Source organism: Penicillium cinerascens (genome assembly GCF_028974065.1).
Source record: "Penicillium cinerascens strain IBT 15544 chromosome Unknown contig_24_segment0_segment0, whole genome shotgun sequence".
Lineage (NCBI taxonomy): Eukaryota > Fungi > Ascomycota > Eurotiomycetes > Eurotiales > Aspergillaceae > Penicillium > Penicillium cinerascens.
The window spans coordinates 2,555,495-2,574,193 of record NW_026695290.1 but is presented as its reverse complement, the minus strand read 5'-3'; the positions used below and the strand labels follow the sequence as shown (position 1 = coordinate 2,574,193).

Here is an 18,699-nt window from a genome sequence, read left to right as displayed (position 1 = left end):
ATCCATCTGACCACTCGTCCGTCATGACGCTTACTTCATGTATCAAGTTGCTGACACGCTAATAGCCTCTCACCCCATTGCACATCAACCGTGCCTAGGCTACCAAGCAGGACTTTCGGGTTGAGTTTCACGGAGCCTTCCCTATTTCTTCATTCAGTGAGTTCTCACGTATTTGTCCCATATCATGCCTCTCTCTTTGCACGTATCCGGTGGCGCCTGTGGTCGTGTTGCTGACTTGACTTCGATAGCCCCTCTCGGCAATGGCTCCTCGCGCTCCGCGCAAGTCTCCTGAACAGAAGAAGAAGATGGCTGCTCAGCAGCAGGGTGTGGTTGGTGACGTCGCCGATGCTTCTACTCCCTCATCCAACCTCAAGATCCCCGAGTACGCGCGGTCTCAGGTGGGGGATAAGTCGTATCTGGACCAGAGCCTCCCGCCAATGCATAAGCTGGAAGATATTTTCCAAGATTTGGCCTCGAATGCGTTGCGCCTCGGATTGCAAAACGTTCTTGATATTTTGGGAGATCGGCCGCTGAAAGTGGCGACCGTGTGTTCGGGCACAGAAAGCCCGCTGTTGGCACTTGAGATGATCGAAAAGGGTGTGTAACTTTTCTTGTCCAACGTGCGAGGTAAAATGTTGTTAACCTGTTACCCCGTTGCAGTTTTACCTTCAGAACGGCGATTTCGTATCTCACATCTGTTCAGCTGTGAGATTGTTCCATTCAAGCAAGCGTATATTGAACGGAACTTCGGGCCCAAAATCATCTTCCGAGATCTGACAGAGCTCGGAGGAACTGAAGCGTAAGTGTTCAATATTATCCTCACAAGTGATAATTGCTGAAAATGATATTATAGCCGAACGGCCTATGGTTCGTTGGCGGATGTGCCCAGCGAACTAGACATCTTGATCGCCGGCACTGCGTGTGTCGATTTTTCCCCGCTCAATACTCAGCAGAAGGGCCTTGACGATGGCGGTGAGTCAGGCAAGACTTTCTTGGCCCTTATCGAGTACGCGACGAAGAATCGACCACGGATCGTCATCATGGAGAACGTCCGAGGAGCCCCCTGGAAGAGATTTGCGGATCACTGGACCGGGATCGGGTACGATGCTTTCCACAGCATCGTTGACTCGAAACATTATTATGTCCCGCAGACCCGCATCCGAGGCTATATGGTATGTGTCGACAATGAACGGCGGCTGGAAGATGCTGGCAAAGAGTCCTTCGGCGCTGACTGGGACAACCTGGTCAAGTCAATGAAGCGACAGGCTAGCTCTCCGGCCGGCATGTTCCTCCTGAATGAAGACGACCATCGACTGGAGCAGATATCCAGGGATTCTGGTCGCGCGGAGTCCAACCGCGAAGTCGATTGGAGTCGTTACCAGGAACGGCACAAGAGATACCGTATAGACATGGAATTGGGTGACCGACGACCTATCAGCAGGTCCCTACCAGGGGGGACGGTTTCCATGCCGCCAGATTTCTACTGGCCACCATTTTTCAAAGCGCAGGTCGAGCGGGTCTGGGAAACCCTCGACCTCAAGTTCCTTGTCAACCTGCTCAAGGGGGCTGACATGAACTTCAAGGAGTATGTGAACCTGATCTGAGATATAAATGACCGATAGTTGACGATTAAATAGGCGCTGGGTGGATGTTTCTCAGGGTGTTGACCGGGGCAACGAGAGTGGAAAGAACTTCGGCGTGGCGGGATGCCTAACTCCAAACGGCGTGCCGTTCATGTCAACTCGTGGGGGACCGATGTCCGGACTCGAAGCGCTTGCCCTCCAGGGCTTGCCAATCGACCGGATGATCCTCGCGAAGGAGAAACCGAAGGAACTTCAAGACCTCGCCGGCAATGCTATGACTTCCACGGTGGTCTGTGCTATAATTCTGGCGGCACTTATAACGTTCAAGGAGGTGTTGAAGGACGGCGCAGAATCCAGGGCGCAAGCCGTTGTTCAGCCGAAAGTTGAGTTTGCATTGAAGGATGGTGACAAGCTCCTACCCATCCCCAAGATTGCGGAGAGCGGGCCCTGGGGTCTCGACGCTCTTCTTGCCGTTGCTGCCCGCACTGTGGCCTACTGCCAGTGCGAAAAGCAGTCTGGAAGCAAAAACGACCTTGTCCAATGCACTCAATGCGGACATACGGCTTGCATGGCCTGTGCTGGAAGCCCAACACACTCTTATAAAGAACTGAAACTCAAGGTTCGTCGTACTAACCCATCAGATTTCAAGAAGCTTCTCAAGGGAATCTTGCCCATGCGTCTTGTGCTCGAAGATCTTCCCGTTAAAGCCTTCCAGGAGTACCGCAGCTTGTTCCCTGGTGACACGACAGCTCCACCATCGCGCGAGTTCGAGAAATATCTCGGGGCCGTTAGCGCTGCACTACGTGACGAGGTCCGATTTTTCGACATTCGTCGTAGCGAGCAATGGACCGTGATGTACGAAGGTGACAACTCTTCCCTTCGCCTTTCAATCACCGAGAAGGAGATCCGATGGTTTGTGTACGGCAAACCTCCATCATCATCAGCAGCACGGTGCTTGCTGAGAGAGATTATGAAGAAACCAATCGCAAGGATGACGGTGACCCAGGGTTCTTTGCTCAAGGGTGAATGGGAAGTGTGCGCACCGATCAGCACCGGATTCTGCTTGTCAATTTCGGGCTTTGGAGAGCAGGTCAGATCGTACGAGGCCGAGTGTGGCTTGGTACGAGAAGACTTTGTCAACTCCAAGGTCTGGACCCAGATTCGTGTCTCTGCTGAGGATAAAGACGTTGTGAGCCTGGACGTCGATGTGCGCGGCGAATATCAGTTCCTTCCCGACTGTGGTACGGCCTTGGGCTCCCTGTATACAAAGGAGGCCACCACATTATCACCCAGCGTGTACCTGTTTCTCGACCCCAGCAAAAATGGTGCTGTTTGTCTTGACTCATGCGTCTTTTCACTCGAGCATGGTCGTATTCCTGGCTATGCTCCACGCATGACGATTGCCGAATTATCACCTAGCTGGCGAGCAGTACACGTCCAGAGCACTCCGGCGTCAATCACCGCATTCGTTCGGGCCTGGCGAACGGTCGCAAATGCATATTTGAAGCAAATTGTGAACACCGAGGTGGTGGAGCGCTTGCGCGTAGCCCACCCGAATACCTCAGTTGATGAGACATCTTGCTCTCAGTCATTTATCACTTTGGCTTCATTGACTGCTCAAGCGACCATGCTTAATCTCCCAGAGAGATCCTCTCCCTGGCAAGCACTGAGCTCTGATATATCGATAGCTCTGAAGGACCTGTCATGGGCCATTCAGGGAGTTGCAGCTGTAGCTGGCTCCCTAGACTGGATGCAAATCGATTGGAACAAGCTTATGCCCAGTAGTCAAGCTGCCATCTGTGGCCACTGCGTCCCCATGCCTCCAGGCACTATCTGGTGCCTTGGGCGGGATGGCAAGAGTGTTGTTCCTCTCGAAGACCCCAAAGGCGCAGCTGAGTTTGAGCGCGCCATTAAGACAAAACCGCCGGCGTTTATGGTGTTCAGCCATGTTGACACTATCGGAATTGGGGAACTGAGATTTGCGCTGAATGTCCAGTCCATGGCCCACCAGGCCTTCGGGAATCTTATAGATCCCAAATGTCCCGAAATCAGCAAGAACACCCGCTTCCGCTGGCGCCTTCTTTCCAATGTTACGGAATTGGTCAGGACAAGGTGCCAGAGGATGGATATTGCCGGCAACAATGAAGAACTTTGCTCTGCTCAGCCCGTTATGCGGCTCTCATTGCGCCGGGACCAGCTACGGTCCCTGACCTGGATGGTCGCGCAGGAGTCAGATGACATCAAACCGTTCTTTGAGGAAGAAACGGAGGAGGCAACTTTACCATTAATGTCATGGCGAGCAGAAGTAAGAGTCTCCATGCCTAAAACTATCCGTGGGGGCATACTTGCCGATGATGTGGGATATGGGAAAACCGCCATCATCCTCGGTCTCATCGCAACACAGCGCCAAAATGACATGGAGATTCCCGACAAACCTTCCCAGAGTGCAGGATTTATCGCGACTAGTGCAACCCTCATTGTCGTGCCTGAGCATCTCTTTAACCAGTGGAAGGCCGAAATCCCCAAGTTCCTTGGACGGCGTTGTAGTGTGCTCTCGATGTACAACATCAGCGACCTGGCCCAGGCCACGGTTGGGGAATTCATGGAGGCCAACATTGTTCTGGTAACGTGGGATTTACTCAATAATCTCACCTATTACCAGCGGATGAGGTCGTTCACTGGCAGCCCTGCAGTCCCCGAGCGTGGCGGAGAACGGATTTTCGACAACTGGTTTATGAAGGCCGAGCGTTCCTTGCGAGAACTCGTGCCGACGCTCCAACAAGAGGTTCCTGAAGGCGGTCCCGAGATCTTCTCCCAAGAAGCACTGGCTCGTTATAAGCAAGTGCTAGAAGACCAGGCTGAATCAACCTATTGCCCCTCAAAACGGCTGCGCGGAAAAGCCTTCGCACTTGCTCAGCAGAAATCGGAAGAGGATGCCGACACCAGTAGATCACAGACGGAAGTATCTCTGCCAGATCACCCTCGGCCCTCTGAAGGGTTCCGTTCAGCAAGCGGCTCGCGTCACGCCAGTGTGTTTGAGCGTATGGGTAGTACGCTCACACGGGCAACGAGTACGGCAACTCGGGAACAGAGCCAGCGTGTCGAAGTCCAAGATTCCTGGCCGGATGAGATGGATATCGAGGATGATGGAAAATATATGGGTGACGACGTCGAGCCCGCTGCACGAAGTAAGACCTTTGGTGAGAAAGGCGGCACTACCGCGGGCCAAAAGCGAAAGCGTACTGATTTTGAAGGCAAGCCCAATGTCAAGGGTCCTCTGACCGACGAAGAAAAATTGAAGCGTGAAGCTGCAGCCATCAAGAAGCGCTTCAATATTCAACCCGACATGTGGATGATGAAAGGCCTTCCGATCCACGCTTTCAGCTTCGCTCGGCTCGTCGTCGACGAATATACGTACACCAAGGAGGATAAACAATGCTCACTTGTCTCTCTGCGTGCGTGGTCAAAGTGGGTGCTCTCCGGCACACCCGCGACGGGTGAGTTCGCCGATGTCAAGAGCATCGCGCGATATTTGGGTATCTACCTAGGCATCGACGATGACGGCAACCACCCGACGGAGAATGCCCGGCTAAACCAAGCCCGCAAGTGCCTATCGGGTCTCGAATCCTTGCAACTGTTCCAGGTGCCTCGTAGCCAGGCGTGGTATGAGCACCGACGGGACCATGCTCAGGGCTTCCTCGATGTATTCGCACGAAAAAATCCAGCCCTGATCAGCCACATCAAGGTGACAAACCACCCAATTCTGTGCAAGCAGTTCCCTGCGGATTGGAAAATTTATTATGCTCTGCATTGTCACCTGAAAAAGGAACATGGCCAATTGCGCATAATGCGGAACACCCAGAATGACCTGCAGGTCGAGAGAATGAATGAGTTCCTTTACGAGAAGGGTCACAACCCTTCTCATTCTTCCTTGTTGAAATGTGCAACGGTGTCTGACCTTCGCGGCTTTGCTTGGAGTGTGGAAAAGTGTCGGTCCAAGCTTCAGAAACAGCAGAACGCCCTCGATAAGTGCTGGAAAAATTTGGAATTCCTGACCAAGCAAACGGTCCTTGCAAAAAGCCAATGGGCTGTCCGCTCGTCAGTCTGGGCTGATTTCTTGACGAATGTTTTCGCTTCCCGGTTTGGTGATCATGAAGCAATGATCGAGGCCCGCCGCCGGATGACGAATATTTCGGCGTTGTATGAGACCTGGGTCGGGGTTGAATCCAAGGAGATATCAGATGTCATCAATCAAGTCACCGAGCGGTTCAAAAAGAAAACCGAAACCAAGGCTTCCCGGGCTGCTGCTGAAAAAGCCACCGCTGAACAAGCCGCCGTTGAAGAAGCCACCAATTTATCCGCCACAGATATCGATGACGGGGATACAGCATCTTCAAATAGCCTTGGAAGTGATTCCAAGGGTGGCAACGCGCATAATGGCAATAGGAAGAAGAAAAAGAAGACACCGCCCTTGAAGAAAGCAAAGATGTCCCTTGTATCTGCTGATAAAGAATTGATGATAACCCGGGGCGCCAGAGAGCAGGGTGTCGCCAAGAAACTTCATATTGACACCGTTGCAGCCTTGCGCACAGTTTGCGAGACCTTTCAACGAGTTCGATTCTTCAAGGCCATGATAACCCTTCAAACCGCCGCGGAGCAACGCTGCGATTCCTGCAACAACATTTTCGCGTCAATGTCCGATGTTGTCGTACTCAGATCTTGCGGGCACATCCTCTGCGAAAACTGCATCGAGGCTTGTGACTCGGCAGAACAGATCTCCACCGTGGCTTCAAAGGCAGAAGAGCAAACCGACATTGAGGGTTCTGATGCAAAAGAACGAACTGTTACGAAGGCGGAGCGAACATGTCCATTAGAGAAATGCAATGGCTCAACCCAGCCAGGGAAGCGCATCCATGGCCGCACTCTCAACGATACGGATGATACTAGCCGCAAATTGACCAGAATGATACGCATAATCAAGGGTACTCCACCTGACGACCAAGTTCTGCTTTTTATCCAATGGGAGGACCTGATTGACAAAGCGAAACGTGCTTTGTTATCCGCAGATATCGATTTCATATGGGCGAAAACTGCGACTGATGTGAAGCTATTCACCCCACCGGGCCCTTTGGATGGCCCCAAAAAGTGGGGCTGGAAGAAGAAAGAGGATAAGGAGAAAACAGAGGGCCAGGGACAAAAGCCGCGGCCTAAAGTCCTCATACTTCAACTTGGACAGGTCGTGTCCTCTGGATTGTCAGTCAACTCTTCATATAGTATCTTTGCCATGACAATTTACTGACCGTCTGAACGTTCACAGGAATCTTCAATGCGCCAACCATGTGATTTTTCTGTCACCATACAATGCCGCAGACTGGTACGAGTATCAGGCATCAATGACCCAGGCAATCGGCCGGGCCGTTCGTTATGGGCAGGAGAAGCATGTGCACATTTACCACCTGCTTTCCATGAACACCGCAGATGTGACTGTCTTCCAGGCTCGCAATCAGGGATCCGTTGTCTGGCGTGGCTCCAAAGCCTTCATCGTGGACAAAAAGTATCTGGATCAACGTCCAGATTCTATTTTGCTGCTGAGAGGGCCCGATCTTAACTTTGGGATGGGTGACGGTCTTGATACTGCCGAGTCGAATTCAAAGATGAAAGACCGCGAAGAAGATGAAGCGATAATCAACGAGGTGGTTGATGATTTGCTTGAGGAAGTTGTCACCGAAGCAGCCGAGGCCGCGGTAGGGTACACGGATGAGGACATCGTGGACAGCAGTCCTCCTGATTGGGAGTATGAAATTGACCAGGGTGATGTGATGGATTCGTATGAATAGTGAATACCAGGAGCTCGAATCTGTTGAGCTATAATGTTAATGAATCAATGTGCATCTTATCAGTTCTTATCCCGTACCTTCATGTGCACCATGACCTCGGGAGCCTTCGTTTAACGAAGCTGCACAATGGGTAGGGTAGCCTTATGATGGCCTCGGCCGATTTCCTGGGCCATTGACGACTGATACTCGTACCAGTCCGCGGCATAGGATGGCGTTAAAAAAGATCTGTGGTTAGCTCATTGCAAGTAGATTTGGTCAGCGGAATTTTGTTCCTAGTGAATGAGTTTCAGCATTCAGACGCGGGTCATAGGCCAGTCACTTCGTGGGAGATCAAATACAGAACTCAGCACCAGAGCACTGAAGCCGTAGCATTTGCCAAAGCATTGAAGTCAATCTATATTGTTCAGAACCAGAGCCAAGGGTTGCGATCCTCAGAAGGATCTCCATATCAGCTCTGGTCATCTCCATATCCTCATATCGTCATGTTTTGGCGTCTTCAAGAAGTACCAGGTATGCTTGGAGAAACTCTAATTGATCCAGAGGGACACCAAGAAAGCCCCCATGAGGTATCATAATGCTTGTCAGTATGCATGGTGGGGAAAGGGGATGGGAAAATGGGGGCGATGGCGTGAAATGCCACGTCGTGGAGCGCATGCGCGCCAGCTCGGAGCACGGCCCTAATGCGTGTTCTGTAATAAACACGGAAATGTCATTTCTCCACGCACCTAGCCCTATCTTCTTTTTCCATACCTCCCCTACCCTGCCTTGAACATGGTTTTTATGTGAATTAAATGTCTGACCTTTTAATTGAGGGCTTATGATTATGAGGGTTGATTGGCTTTTCATGGCCCTGTATAAGGAACCGCTTATAGGTTTTGTGCATTGAGGCCAATGCGTCTTGAAGCAATCGCGACCCTCTAGAAGCTCAATGGTACAGTTATTACGTGTACTCTGGTACACTGGTTGACGATTTCGTTGCATTTGGCCGACTGATACCCCATCCGACAAGAGTATTACCATCATTCAGCGTTCTTATCCGTACCTACGTGAGAGTTCAGACCTGCTTCTGACGAAATCTAGCTTCTACAGAAGCCTTCCATGTGCCACTTAGACTTGGATATTATCAATGATTGTCTCATGAGTAACGGATACAAGGGCTCATCGCGCTACTGGTAAGTCTCTTCTCGGTGAACAACGTTACCTGTTAAGAGCTGTGAGTGTTCCATCCCTCTTTTAGTTTTGTGCTCTTTGAGTCTTCAGGTCGTTTGTTGTGTTGTGTCTCGGCTTTACAAGCATAGACCTGGCTTCGTGGCTGTCTGCATCCAGGACCCTTGAGAAAATCAATGATTGATTACGCTAAGCACTAGGCTGATGAGAGGCTGAAAGGTTGTTTGCAGTCTAGTCTTTACCATTCGAGGACGAATTCAACACTTAAGGAGTCGAAGCCAAGTCGGAGGCGTAGCCGAGGATGGGATCAAAAACGAATACAGAACCAAAGAAGACGGAATTAAACAGATCGAGGAACCTTGCAAAAAAAAAGAACCGAAGAAATTTGATATTGATACCGATACTAACTCGGCCTGATGTGCTTGATGCTCCGTTGACAAAGCTAGGAGCCACGTACTGTACATGGTAGACAAGAAAATAAAGACACCCTAATTGATCATCATGGGGGGTGCCAAGCATCTCTATTTTTTCTTGACTGCCCCTGTTCCCTCCAAGAACCGGATGGAATTCACCATTTCTGAAAAGAACACATGCGAGTCATTGACACCCCTCTATTGTTGGGCCTTCTCATCCAGAGCACCGTCCTTGCGCATCATGATCTCGGGGTTCCACACGGGGACGTCCTTAAGGTTGGTCAGGCCAGCGCTGTTCTCGCAAGTGTCACGGCCGCTCAGCGGACCGGGGGCGGGAACCTTGGTGGTGGCACCGGAGCCAGTTGCGCTGGCAGAGTCCTTCAAAGCAGTGAGAAGGGTCTTGATGGACTCGGGGGTCAAGTCCTCGTAGTAGTCGTCGTTGATCTGGACCATGGGGGCGTTGACGCAGGCACCCAGGCACTCGACCTCGATATAAGTGAAAAGGCCGTCCTCGGTGGTGTGGCCGGGGGTGATTCCGAGGTGCTCGTTGATGGCCTTGACGATGGAGTCGGAGCCGCAGCCGCCGAGCTGGCAGGGGGTCTAAATAAATATAGGTGGTCAGAGAACGTTGCTGGATGATTCTCGAAGCAGGTGACTTACTGTAGTGCAAATCTGAAGAAAGTATTTGCCGACCGGCTCGCGGTTGTACATGGTGTAGAAGGTCGCGACTTCGTAAACACGCATCGGGGGCATCTCGAGCATGCGGGCAACCTCGTTCATGACGCTTATGCTAGTGTAGCCGTGCTGGCGCTGGCCAAGGTCGAGCAGGGGCATGACGGCGGCCTTTTTGTACTGGGGAGGGTAGCGCTTGAGGATCTCATCGGCGAGGGTGAGGTTCTGCTCGGTGAACTTGAACGGGAGGGTCGGGTTGTTGGAAGGCTTATTGCGGTGCTATTGGAGCCATACTAGTCAGTCAATTGGCCTTGTTTCCGCCATCTGGTCGCATTGTCGAGGCCATCGGTTGACGGGGGTTCAAAGGATGCATACCACGTTGAGCGAGTCGCTGAGCCGTTGAGGGGCGGCGGAGAAGGGTCTGTATTGGGAGATGGGCAATTGGCGCAGCACTCGGCTGGCCCGCGTAACGGAAGAGAGCTTCGACGCCATGGCTGGAGGAGGATATCGCAGACGGTGTGAAGTTGGAGAGGAGAATGACGGATCGAGTTGGCGAGGCGTTTTGCGGGTGGTCGGCCAATCAGAGGCGACAGATTACTCCCGCCTTACAAAACATTCTTCTCCATGCATCGCAACTTCATCAAATGCCATTCGACCGTCGTTATGGAATAAGCTACTGGCTACTGCAGCTCTCGAATATGATCAGCTCATAACTCAGAATGACCGCGCCGCCATGAATATCCCGCTGAACTCCCATTATCATCCAGCCGATGCCCTGTCCATTAATCAACCAGCTACACATTCTCCATTCGATAAACCTCGTACGCAACCTCCTCATACGGATGCGCCCGTATCAACTCATCCACTGCCTGCAGCATAATATCGCGCCCGAGGCACATAACCTCGACTCTGAGCTCCTCGCACCGCTCGACCTCCCCGACAGCGCCGATCGCGGGATTTGCGCCCTCGTTAGGAAGAAACTGGCCAATTCCAGGGGTCTGGAAGCAGCACTTGGTGTATTTTCCACCAGGGAAGGAGCCTGCACCCACTGCAAAGATGGCTTCTTTGCAGGACTCGGCGTTCTCGGTCGGGACAAAGAAGACAAGCTTGTAGCGGTCGGGTGCATTAGATGCCGTAGACATGGTTTGATAGTTGGGTATATATGTGATGGACTGCTTTGGATGAAGACGATGTGGCCTCTGGGTTGGATGGAGTGCGCAGCTGTAGGTCCTTACGGCTTCCCAGGATGAGGGGCGGAGGTTGTAACAGGCTACTCGGCCGACGGTCCGTTGCTGGGGTGTAGTCGACCTTGCAGCTACCCAGGCACTAGAAATGATCGATCGTGGCATCCGGTTCGCGGGTCGACGTGACTTTTGGGGTTTCAACGTTGCAAGGGTCTCCAAAGTCGTCTATTAAGTTACTCAGTAAAGTCGGCGCGCGTTAACATCATTGGTGCCGGATTCCTCAGGTATCAAATGACACCTGAGCATCCGCAAACCGAGCAAAGTAGACCGGGAACAGTGGACAGCACCTTCCCTATATCCATTGTGTCGAAAGTTGAGAAAGATATATACACAAAATGTTGAATCACAGGGTATCAGACATACACCAAGCACCACCACACTCCAGATCACCTATTTATACAGCCACGGGCATGTACTTCTTCACATGAGTCTCAATGTGGTCCAACAACTCCGCCTTGCGCTCATTCGGAATCCAGCTCTCCTGCACACTGTTCTCCGCAATGATACGCCACTCCAACACCGATAGCTTGTGCGCATCCTGGACAGCGCAGTAGTTGTCGAGAATGTATCCACCAAAGTAGGCGGGGTCATCACTGTTGATAGAGAACTTGATGCCAGCCTCCAGGAACCGGCGAATCGGGACCTCTTCCACCTTCTTGACGCAGCGTAACCGCACATTCGATAGCGGGCAGACAGTCAGGAGAATACCCTCTTTCGCAATGCGCTTCATCAATTCCGGGTCCTCAATAAGTCGGATGCCGTGATCAATACGCTGAGCACCCAGCTCAAGCGCAACACTAATATGAGAGGGGTCACCTTCCTCACCGGCGTGCGCAGTGAGCGGGATACCCTTCGTCTTAGCATCAGTGTACTGGGCGCGGTACATATCCTTGGGCGGGCCGACCTCGGTAGAGGACCAGCCGAGACCATGGACGACACCGGCCTCGAAGTGGCCGCTGGCGAGGAACCTCTCGTAGACCTTCTGCGCCGAGTCAACGGGCAGATGGCGAACGAAGCAAAGAATAAGCCGGGTGCTTATACCCAATTCGCGCTCGGCGCGCTTGCAGCCCTCCGAGAATCCAGCGACGATGGTCTCGTAGGGAATGCCGCGGTCTTGGTGAACTTGGGGATCGAAGAAGACCTCGGCGTGGTGGACGCCGTCAGCGTGCGCCTTTTGGAAATACCACCACGCCAGATCGGCGAAGTCGGCTTGATTACACAGGACATCCATTCCCTGGAAGTAGAAGGAGAGGAAGTCATCCAGCGAGGTAAAGTGTTCGTAGCGGGCCGACAGGGCAGCGATGGAAGCATACGCCGGGTTTGTCGCGGCGGGAAGTTCAATTCCATTACGCTGAGCGAGCTCGAAGATGAGCTCGGGGCTCATGCAGCCTTCGAGATGGACATGATGTTCGCACTTGGGCAGGCCGTGGAGGAAGTCGTGCAGATCGGATTGACACATGGTGGAATCGGGAGTGGGGAGTATGTGCAAAGCTTGCGGTAGAGAAGGCGACGAGACTACATATACAGGGAGGCAAAATGGGGCTGTCCCACCGGGGTCCAAATCTATGGCATCTCCGTGCCCGAGGTTGAGGGTAGCTTTTCCTGATTGAGCGGGGCAGTGGCTCTGATTTCCCCGTCTTATCGCGCACGTTGTGAAAAATTGGCTGGTCAGGAACGTCGATAAAGTTTATCCGTGGATCGGAGGTCTCCGAACAATGGAACCAGCCTACGCTACCACCAGAGTAAACTAAAGATTAAATGGAAAGTCCAGCAGATTTAGTGATGCGTGCTTATTTTGAATTCTCTGTGAACCCTGGACGCTCGCGCGAATCATCATGAATTATTGACAGCCTTCAAACTCTATTCGCAACTCCCCCGCATTGCCAAATGAAGCAAGGAAATACGTAATATCATTTCAAATCTACGCCTTCATTTCCGCGCCGGCAGCCTTCCGTAGCCGGTTCATGACTGCCGCAGCCAAGTCGCCGTCCTTGTCCGATATCCCCTCCACGTAGATCACATCAACATCGCACTCATCGATCGCGCGCAGCGCGGCAAATAGCCCATGTGCAATTGAGACAGTATCGGAGCCAAGGTGGTAGTCGTAGGCTAGCTTGGTGCGCCTGTTGGGGCTACCAGTCTCCTGCACGGGCAGAGGGAAGCTGAACAGGTTTTCGATGGCGGCGTCGACGGGCTGGAGACTCTTTGCGAGGACGCTATCCGGGGCAAGATCCAGTCCCTGCTTCCAATGCCGGGTACGCACTATGCCGATGTTGTGCGCGTGAATGGCAGTGTCGTGCAGGTCTCTCTGGACATGACGAGCCACCCCTGCCGGGCTGGACCCCGCTTCGAAGAGCACGACACGGGCTTTCGGGGAGTAGTGTCGGTACTTCATGCCCGGGGCACGCGGGATCTCCTTCACATCGAAGGTTCCGTCGTTGTAGGCTAATGTGACGTTTTCCCAGCCGGCGCACTGTCGCAACTCTTCAATGCCGATGCCGCCGGGGCGCAAAATGGCTGGTGTGCCGCACAGTCCGTCTACGACGGTGCTCTCGACGCCGACGCCGGATGGGCCGCCGTCAAGGACTAATCCAATGCGTCCGTGCAAATCATGATAAACATGCTGCGCCGTTGTAGGAGAGGGCTTGGTCGATGCATTAGCCGACGGCGCGGCGAGTGGACGATTCGTTGCGTGGATGAGCAAACGAGCTAAAGGAAAAGACGGCATGCGTGCGCCAAAGGTCGTTAGGTTCGAGGTGACCTCGGGAGCCAGCTGGGATCCAGAAGGGTTGGGAAGAATGATGGTCAGAGGGCCGGGCCAGAAACGATCGATAAGCGGCTTGTAAATCGCAGGGATAGAGGCACGCGCTGTCTTGGTTGCGCTAGGGCTTGAAGGGTTTTCGGGGTTCAAAAGACGATCCAGCATCTCCAGAGAATCAACGTGAACGATCAACGGGTTGTCAGAGGGCCGCTGCTTTGTTCGATAGATGCCCTGAACGGCGACGCTGCGAGTAGCGTCGGCACCGAGTCCATACACCGTCTCCGTGGGGAAAGCGACAGGGACATCACTAGAGCGAAGGATCTGGGCAGCTTCTTCGATAGCCTTAGATTCAGGCGTTTGGTCCTTGCGCTCGTCCGCCCACCACTCAGCCAGAGACCGGTCTCCCGGTCCCTGGTTGAGTCGCTGGACGGAGACAACCCGTGTATCGCTGCCGGTCATCGTGGTGAATACTCTAGCAAGTCTGCCCTGACTGCGGCCCGCAAATACGCGGGGGAACTGCAATTTGATATGAGAAGGCCAGATCAATGACGCAGTCGCCCGCACGCACACGCACACGCTATCGAGGATCAGGGACAGGAGGGGGCGAAGTCAATGGAGGGGCCCGAGTCACTACCGGTTGGGTCGCTGATTGCTTCTTTTTGGCAGATGTATGTCCGTTAAGATTTTTAGGGCATGCGGTCGACGATCATTTCATGAGATCCTATCCGATGCAGCCTGGGCGTCTTATCGGAGACGAAAAAAACGTGGGATCGCCCACTCCGCCCATGACGTCGGATGACTCAGCAGGTTGGGCACGAACATCTGCGGCATGAGATCAGAGGGAAGATATCTAGATGGATGACCCTGGTATAGAAGATGGGAAAGGTTTGGAGAGAGCCTTGGAATAAGACTTCGGTCTGATACTGCGGGGTTGCGCCTCGTCACACGTTGCCGATGTTACCGGGGGATCCTCAGCCCTGCCACGCGTGCGCCAGGAGGGGGTTGGGTCTGCCTGACGATATTTCTAGTGGCGCTTGTCGAGTATACATGTATCATTCGAATCTATGCAAGGCGTACCTACGTGCTCTTATGAATAATTGAGCGTTTTGCGGACTTATTGTAGCACTGGAGGAAAATGTTGGCGATATATACGGCGAAGAATGGAAGAGGTATATACTTGAGCTTGGCACCACTTATTGAAACTCAAAAATTAAAATCGTAAAAATAGAATCGAGAAATCTCTATTTCTTCTATCTTATGTTATACAAGCCGATCATTTCTTCTTACTACCCTTTCCACCTCGTCCACCACCGCCACCTTTACCGCCGCCCTTGCCCTTGCCCTTATCACCGCCACCGGCACCTCCACCAGCACTACCTGGAGTCATGATGCGCACCTTACCCACAGGCATAGTGTTGATAATCTCAGTATCCTTCCAGCCCTTGATGAGCTCACCTTCCCGTGCGCGCAGTTTCTCTGCGTCTGCACGAGGGATACCAGCATCCTCAGCATGATCCTTCTTGACCTTGCCGGTAGTAGTTTCATGGACCCAGCGGCCGATGATCTCCTTCACGGCCTTGCCCTTCTTGACTGCACCAGGTTGTAGCTTAACCTTGTACTTGTACCGACCAAGAGCACCCCACGGCGCGCAGACAGCCATAGCGCCGAGGATCTCGTCATTCGGCGTCGGAGTACCGACCAGCGCAGGGATCCAACTCAGGTCAGCGGCCTCGGCGGCAGCGGTTTCGGGATCGTAATCGTCGGTGCCATGCTCGGTGAACTGGGCCTGACGTTTCTGCTCAGCTGCTGCGGCACGCTCATGCTGTGCGCGGCGCCGCTGCCTGTTTGCCTCGATCTCGCGGTCCTGTTGAGCTTTGGCTTCAGCAGCCTGAGCAGCCTTGGCTTTGCCCTTGTTGTTACCAATGAGTCGAAGGGCGAGTTCACGGTCCTCGTCATCCTGTTGAGCGTACTTCGCGGCGGCACGCTTCTCCTTCGCTTTCTTGCCCCGGGTCGGGGCGATGCGAGGAGCAGCTGGCTCCGACGGGCGGTTGAGGGGCTTGCCTTGACGCAAAGTGCGTCGCTCTCGTGCTGAGAGTTTCTGTTCTTCTTGCGGAGTGGCAGCATCTTGACTAGTGGTAGGTTCTCCATCATCCACAGCTCCGTCCTCTTCTACCACATCCTCAAGCAGGGGATCCTCCTCCTTCGTGTCTTCTTCTTCCTCCGACTCCGACTTAGAAACATGAGGCGAGGCCTCTTCACGTTCTGGCAGCTCGGACTCGTCTCTTTGAAGGGGGTTCCTGGCAGGAGTCTTATCCTCATCTTCATCTTCCTCCTCTTCTCCGGATTCATTGTCTTGTTGAACCTCTTCCGCGGTCTCTGCTGCACTTTCAGGAGCTAGATCTGTAGCCTCCTGTTCAGTAGGGGGCTGATCCACAGGCTCCGTGGCAGAAGTCTCCGCAGATACATCGGGGATCTCAAAGTGCTGTTTGTGGTTCTTGACGCTCTCCTGGCTAATCTGGAAGAGGACAGCGAATCCAAGGACAAGTTGCGATGGCGCCAAGAAGTTCTTCTCACCCTTGATCTGGAAATCTCCAGTAGGAAGAATTCCGCCACCGACTTCGGCGATCTTGGACACCTGGTTCGGATGCACCCAATATGCGGACATGACCGCCTTGGAGTCCCAAGCAGTTGAAGTCGCGACGCAGAGATTACCTGCTTGGGAAAGAGTGCTTGGCGGAATGGGGGCATCTGCTGATCGGTTCTTGACGACGATGGGCAAAGCTCCCTTCAGATCGGCGTGGATGAAGACATCGCCCTTGTTAAGGTACCGCCGGTAGAGCAATTCACCCTGCATGGCATCGCGAGCACTAGAGAATGAAGTTAGATAAGCTAACTACGAGGCCAAAGTGAAATACATACCCAAGAACAAGGTAGCCCTCGGAAGAGATGAAAAAGATGAATTTTTCGAACCAGAACGGCTCGCGAGCCTGGCGTAGAACTTGTTTCTCCTGCTTCAGACCCTTCTTGAGGTCTGCCGTGACCTTCTTCTCGTGGCTCTTAAGCGCCTTTTCGGAAGACTGGACTGTCCTCTGCTGCTTGTCCGAAGCGGTCTTCTTCTGCTCATAATATTGAGTCGCATTAGCCCAAGGCGTAAGACTGAGATCGATATCGATCGAGAGCATCCGGGAATTAGCATCGGCACATTGCTGGCGCTCCCGCTCTTCGTTTTCAGAGTCGGAGTCAGATTCGTCGCTGGAGTCCGTCTCTTCCTCGTCGTCCTCTTCATCACCAGCTTCTCCGAGAAGAAGGGTAACGGTGTTTTCATGTAGCTTAAGAGGGAGCTTAATGATTTGGGCGACGGGGTTTCCACGGCCCTGCTCCATCTCAATAAGGCGATCAATCTCGCCCCAGTCCATTCCCTGAGCGACAAGACCGTTCACGGCATCCATGGCTTCCTGAACACGATACACGTTGTCCTGGATGGCTCCGGCTTTTTGAATATGGAGCTCTTGTGCATCTTTAAGTGCATCAATTCGCTTCCTATGCTCCTCTCGCACAGCGTCCAATTTGCGCTTAGCTGTCTCCTCGCGCTCAGTAAGTCTTGACTCAAGGCGCTGGGACTCCAAAGACGAGAAATACTCGTCGACTGTCGCATTGAAGCGCTCAAACTCCAGAATCGTAATTCCGGGTTTGCCTTCAAATTGACGAGGCCTGAACGGATGGAAGTCTTCATACAGAAGGCCGGGGGTTTTGGAAGCACCCTCGCCCTCAGCGGGAGCTCGCGTGTCTGCCTTTGCAACGATATAGCCTGGGTGACTATCGCTGGTATTGAAACTGTTCGAAACTCGCTGAGCCTCCTCCAGCGTCCCAATTACCTGCTGCAGCGCAGAATCACTGCCCAAAACCTGGTCCAACGGCGTTGCCGGATCAAGCTCTTTAACTGCAAAGGCATGATCCAGCAAAAGCGGAGGATACTCAGGAAATCCCTGCGACAGAGCCTTCCGCAAAACGTCGGTGTTCTTCTTCTTGGATTTCTTAGGCGCATTGCCCTCCTGGGAAAACAATGCTTGCGCCTTTTCCAAAGTCTCCTTCACGCGGTCCACGGTGATCTCAGGAACGCCGTTGTAATTCTGCTTATTCGTCACATTGTACTTCAGCCCAAGCTTGGCCTCCTCGCCCTCGTTGACCGAAACCTGTCGGAATAGCGCAATGATGGTGTACTCGCGATCGGTGAGGATGATGTTGCCGCCGGCGAAGAACTCGAGGAACAAGTGGTAGGCACCATCGCTGAATGAAATGTCGATGATACGGTCCGTACCAATTTGCTGTATGCCCGTGATGCGACGCGACTTTATGAACTTGCGCAGGCGTGTCACGAAAGGCGAAGGGGCAGTCGCGGCCGAGCGGGAGTATTGGGTGACGTGAGCGCGGAAGCCGGAGTCGACGATGAGTTGTCGGCGGTGGTCTGGCTTGGAAAGCTTGAATAAGAAGATTCGCTAGAAGTGGCAGTTAGAAGGAGCTAATCTTTTCTGTATAGTGGGAATTGAACGTACCGATGACAAGTCGTAGATGTTAGACACCCGGAGGTTGACCAGCTCCGCGGCCAGCTCCTGGGTGATGACCTGAGGCCGGTGAGTGTCTTATTTTCTTCTGAGCGATTTTCTGGGTATTACCTTGACGTCTAGCGACGAGAATCTCTGCTTCATCGTGGGCAGAGAAGTTGTAGGAGAAAGGAATTTTCGAGCGTGACGTATGCGGGGCAGGAACCGAGTCGGGCTCTCGTTCAGGAATCCGCTTACCCACCGCCGGTGTAAACTAACTAGACTACCTTGGGGTATAGAATGCGCTACAGGCCAAATATACTCAAGTCTTGTTATCGACATTCGTCTTTTTCATTGCAGTCATCAGCGTTTCAGCTATGGGAATATTAGCACGAGACACACGTCCCGAGACAGTACGGGCAAGGCGCTTTTTGCAGGATGCAGAAAGAGAAGCACGCATATATCTATGTCCTCAATCCCT

General features: G+C 53.0%; 6 protein-coding genes across 6 annotated transcripts; 1 reads left to right on the top strand and 5 right to left on the bottom strand.

Annotated features, from left to right (window-relative positions):
* Positions 1-260: 260 nt before the first annotated feature.
* On the top strand, positions 261-7,420 carry N7498_004072 (putative SNF2 family helicase; the record flags this gene model as incomplete). The annotated part of the gene is made up of 5 exons (XM_058451134.1): positions 261-597; positions 661-799; positions 854-1,585; positions 1,638-6,836; positions 6,901-7,420. The coding sequence occupies 5 exons, from the start codon at positions 261-263 to the stop codon at positions 7,418-7,420; spliced, it is 6,927 nt and encodes a 2,308-aa protein (XP_058310596.1).
* A 1,778-nt stretch (positions 7,421-9,198) lies between these two features.
* Positions 9,199-10,187, bottom strand: N7498_004071 (complex I 24 kDa subunit family protein; the record flags this gene model as incomplete). Its single annotated transcript, XM_058451133.1, has 3 exons — positions 10,048-10,187; positions 9,661-9,951; positions 9,199-9,600 (listed from the first exon to the last, which is right to left on the bottom strand). The coding sequence occupies exons 1-3, from the start codon at positions 10,162-10,164 to the stop codon at positions 9,199-9,201; spliced, it is 810 nt and encodes a 269-aa protein (XP_058310595.1). The 5' UTR covers positions 10,165-10,187.
* A 279-nt stretch (positions 10,188-10,466) lies between these two features.
* N7498_004070 (uncharacterized protein) lies at positions 10,467-10,814 on the bottom strand (the record flags this gene model as incomplete). Its single annotated transcript, XM_058451132.1, has 1 exon — positions 10,467-10,814. One exon carries the CDS (start codon positions 10,812-10,814, stop codon positions 10,467-10,469), a length of 348 nt encoding a protein of 115 aa, XP_058310594.1.
* Positions 10,815-11,310: 496 nt separating this feature from the next.
* aah1 (adenosine deaminase) lies at positions 11,311-12,375 on the bottom strand (the record flags this gene model as incomplete). The annotated part of the gene is made up of 1 exon (XM_058451131.1): positions 11,311-12,375. The coding sequence occupies one exon, from the start codon at positions 12,373-12,375 to the stop codon at positions 11,311-11,313; it is 1,065 nt and encodes a 354-aa protein (XP_058310593.1).
* Positions 12,376-12,837: 462 nt separating this feature from the next.
* Positions 12,838-14,136, bottom strand: N7498_004068 (L-threonylcarbamoyladenylate synthase; the record flags this gene model as incomplete). The annotated part of the gene is made up of 1 exon (XM_058451130.1): positions 12,838-14,136. The coding sequence occupies one exon, from the start codon at positions 14,134-14,136 to the stop codon at positions 12,838-12,840; it is 1,299 nt and encodes a 432-aa protein (XP_058310592.1).
* Positions 14,137-14,950: 814 nt separating this feature from the next.
* Positions 14,951-18,383, bottom strand: N7498_004067 (putative DUF814 domain protein; the record flags this gene model as incomplete). Its single annotated transcript, XM_058451129.1, has 4 exons — positions 14,951-16,544; positions 16,597-18,173; positions 18,231-18,299; positions 18,351-18,383. 4 exons carry the CDS (start codon positions 18,381-18,383, stop codon positions 14,951-14,953), a joined length of 3,273 nt encoding a protein of 1,090 aa, XP_058310591.1.
* Between the last annotated feature and the right edge of the window lie 316 nt (positions 18,384-18,699).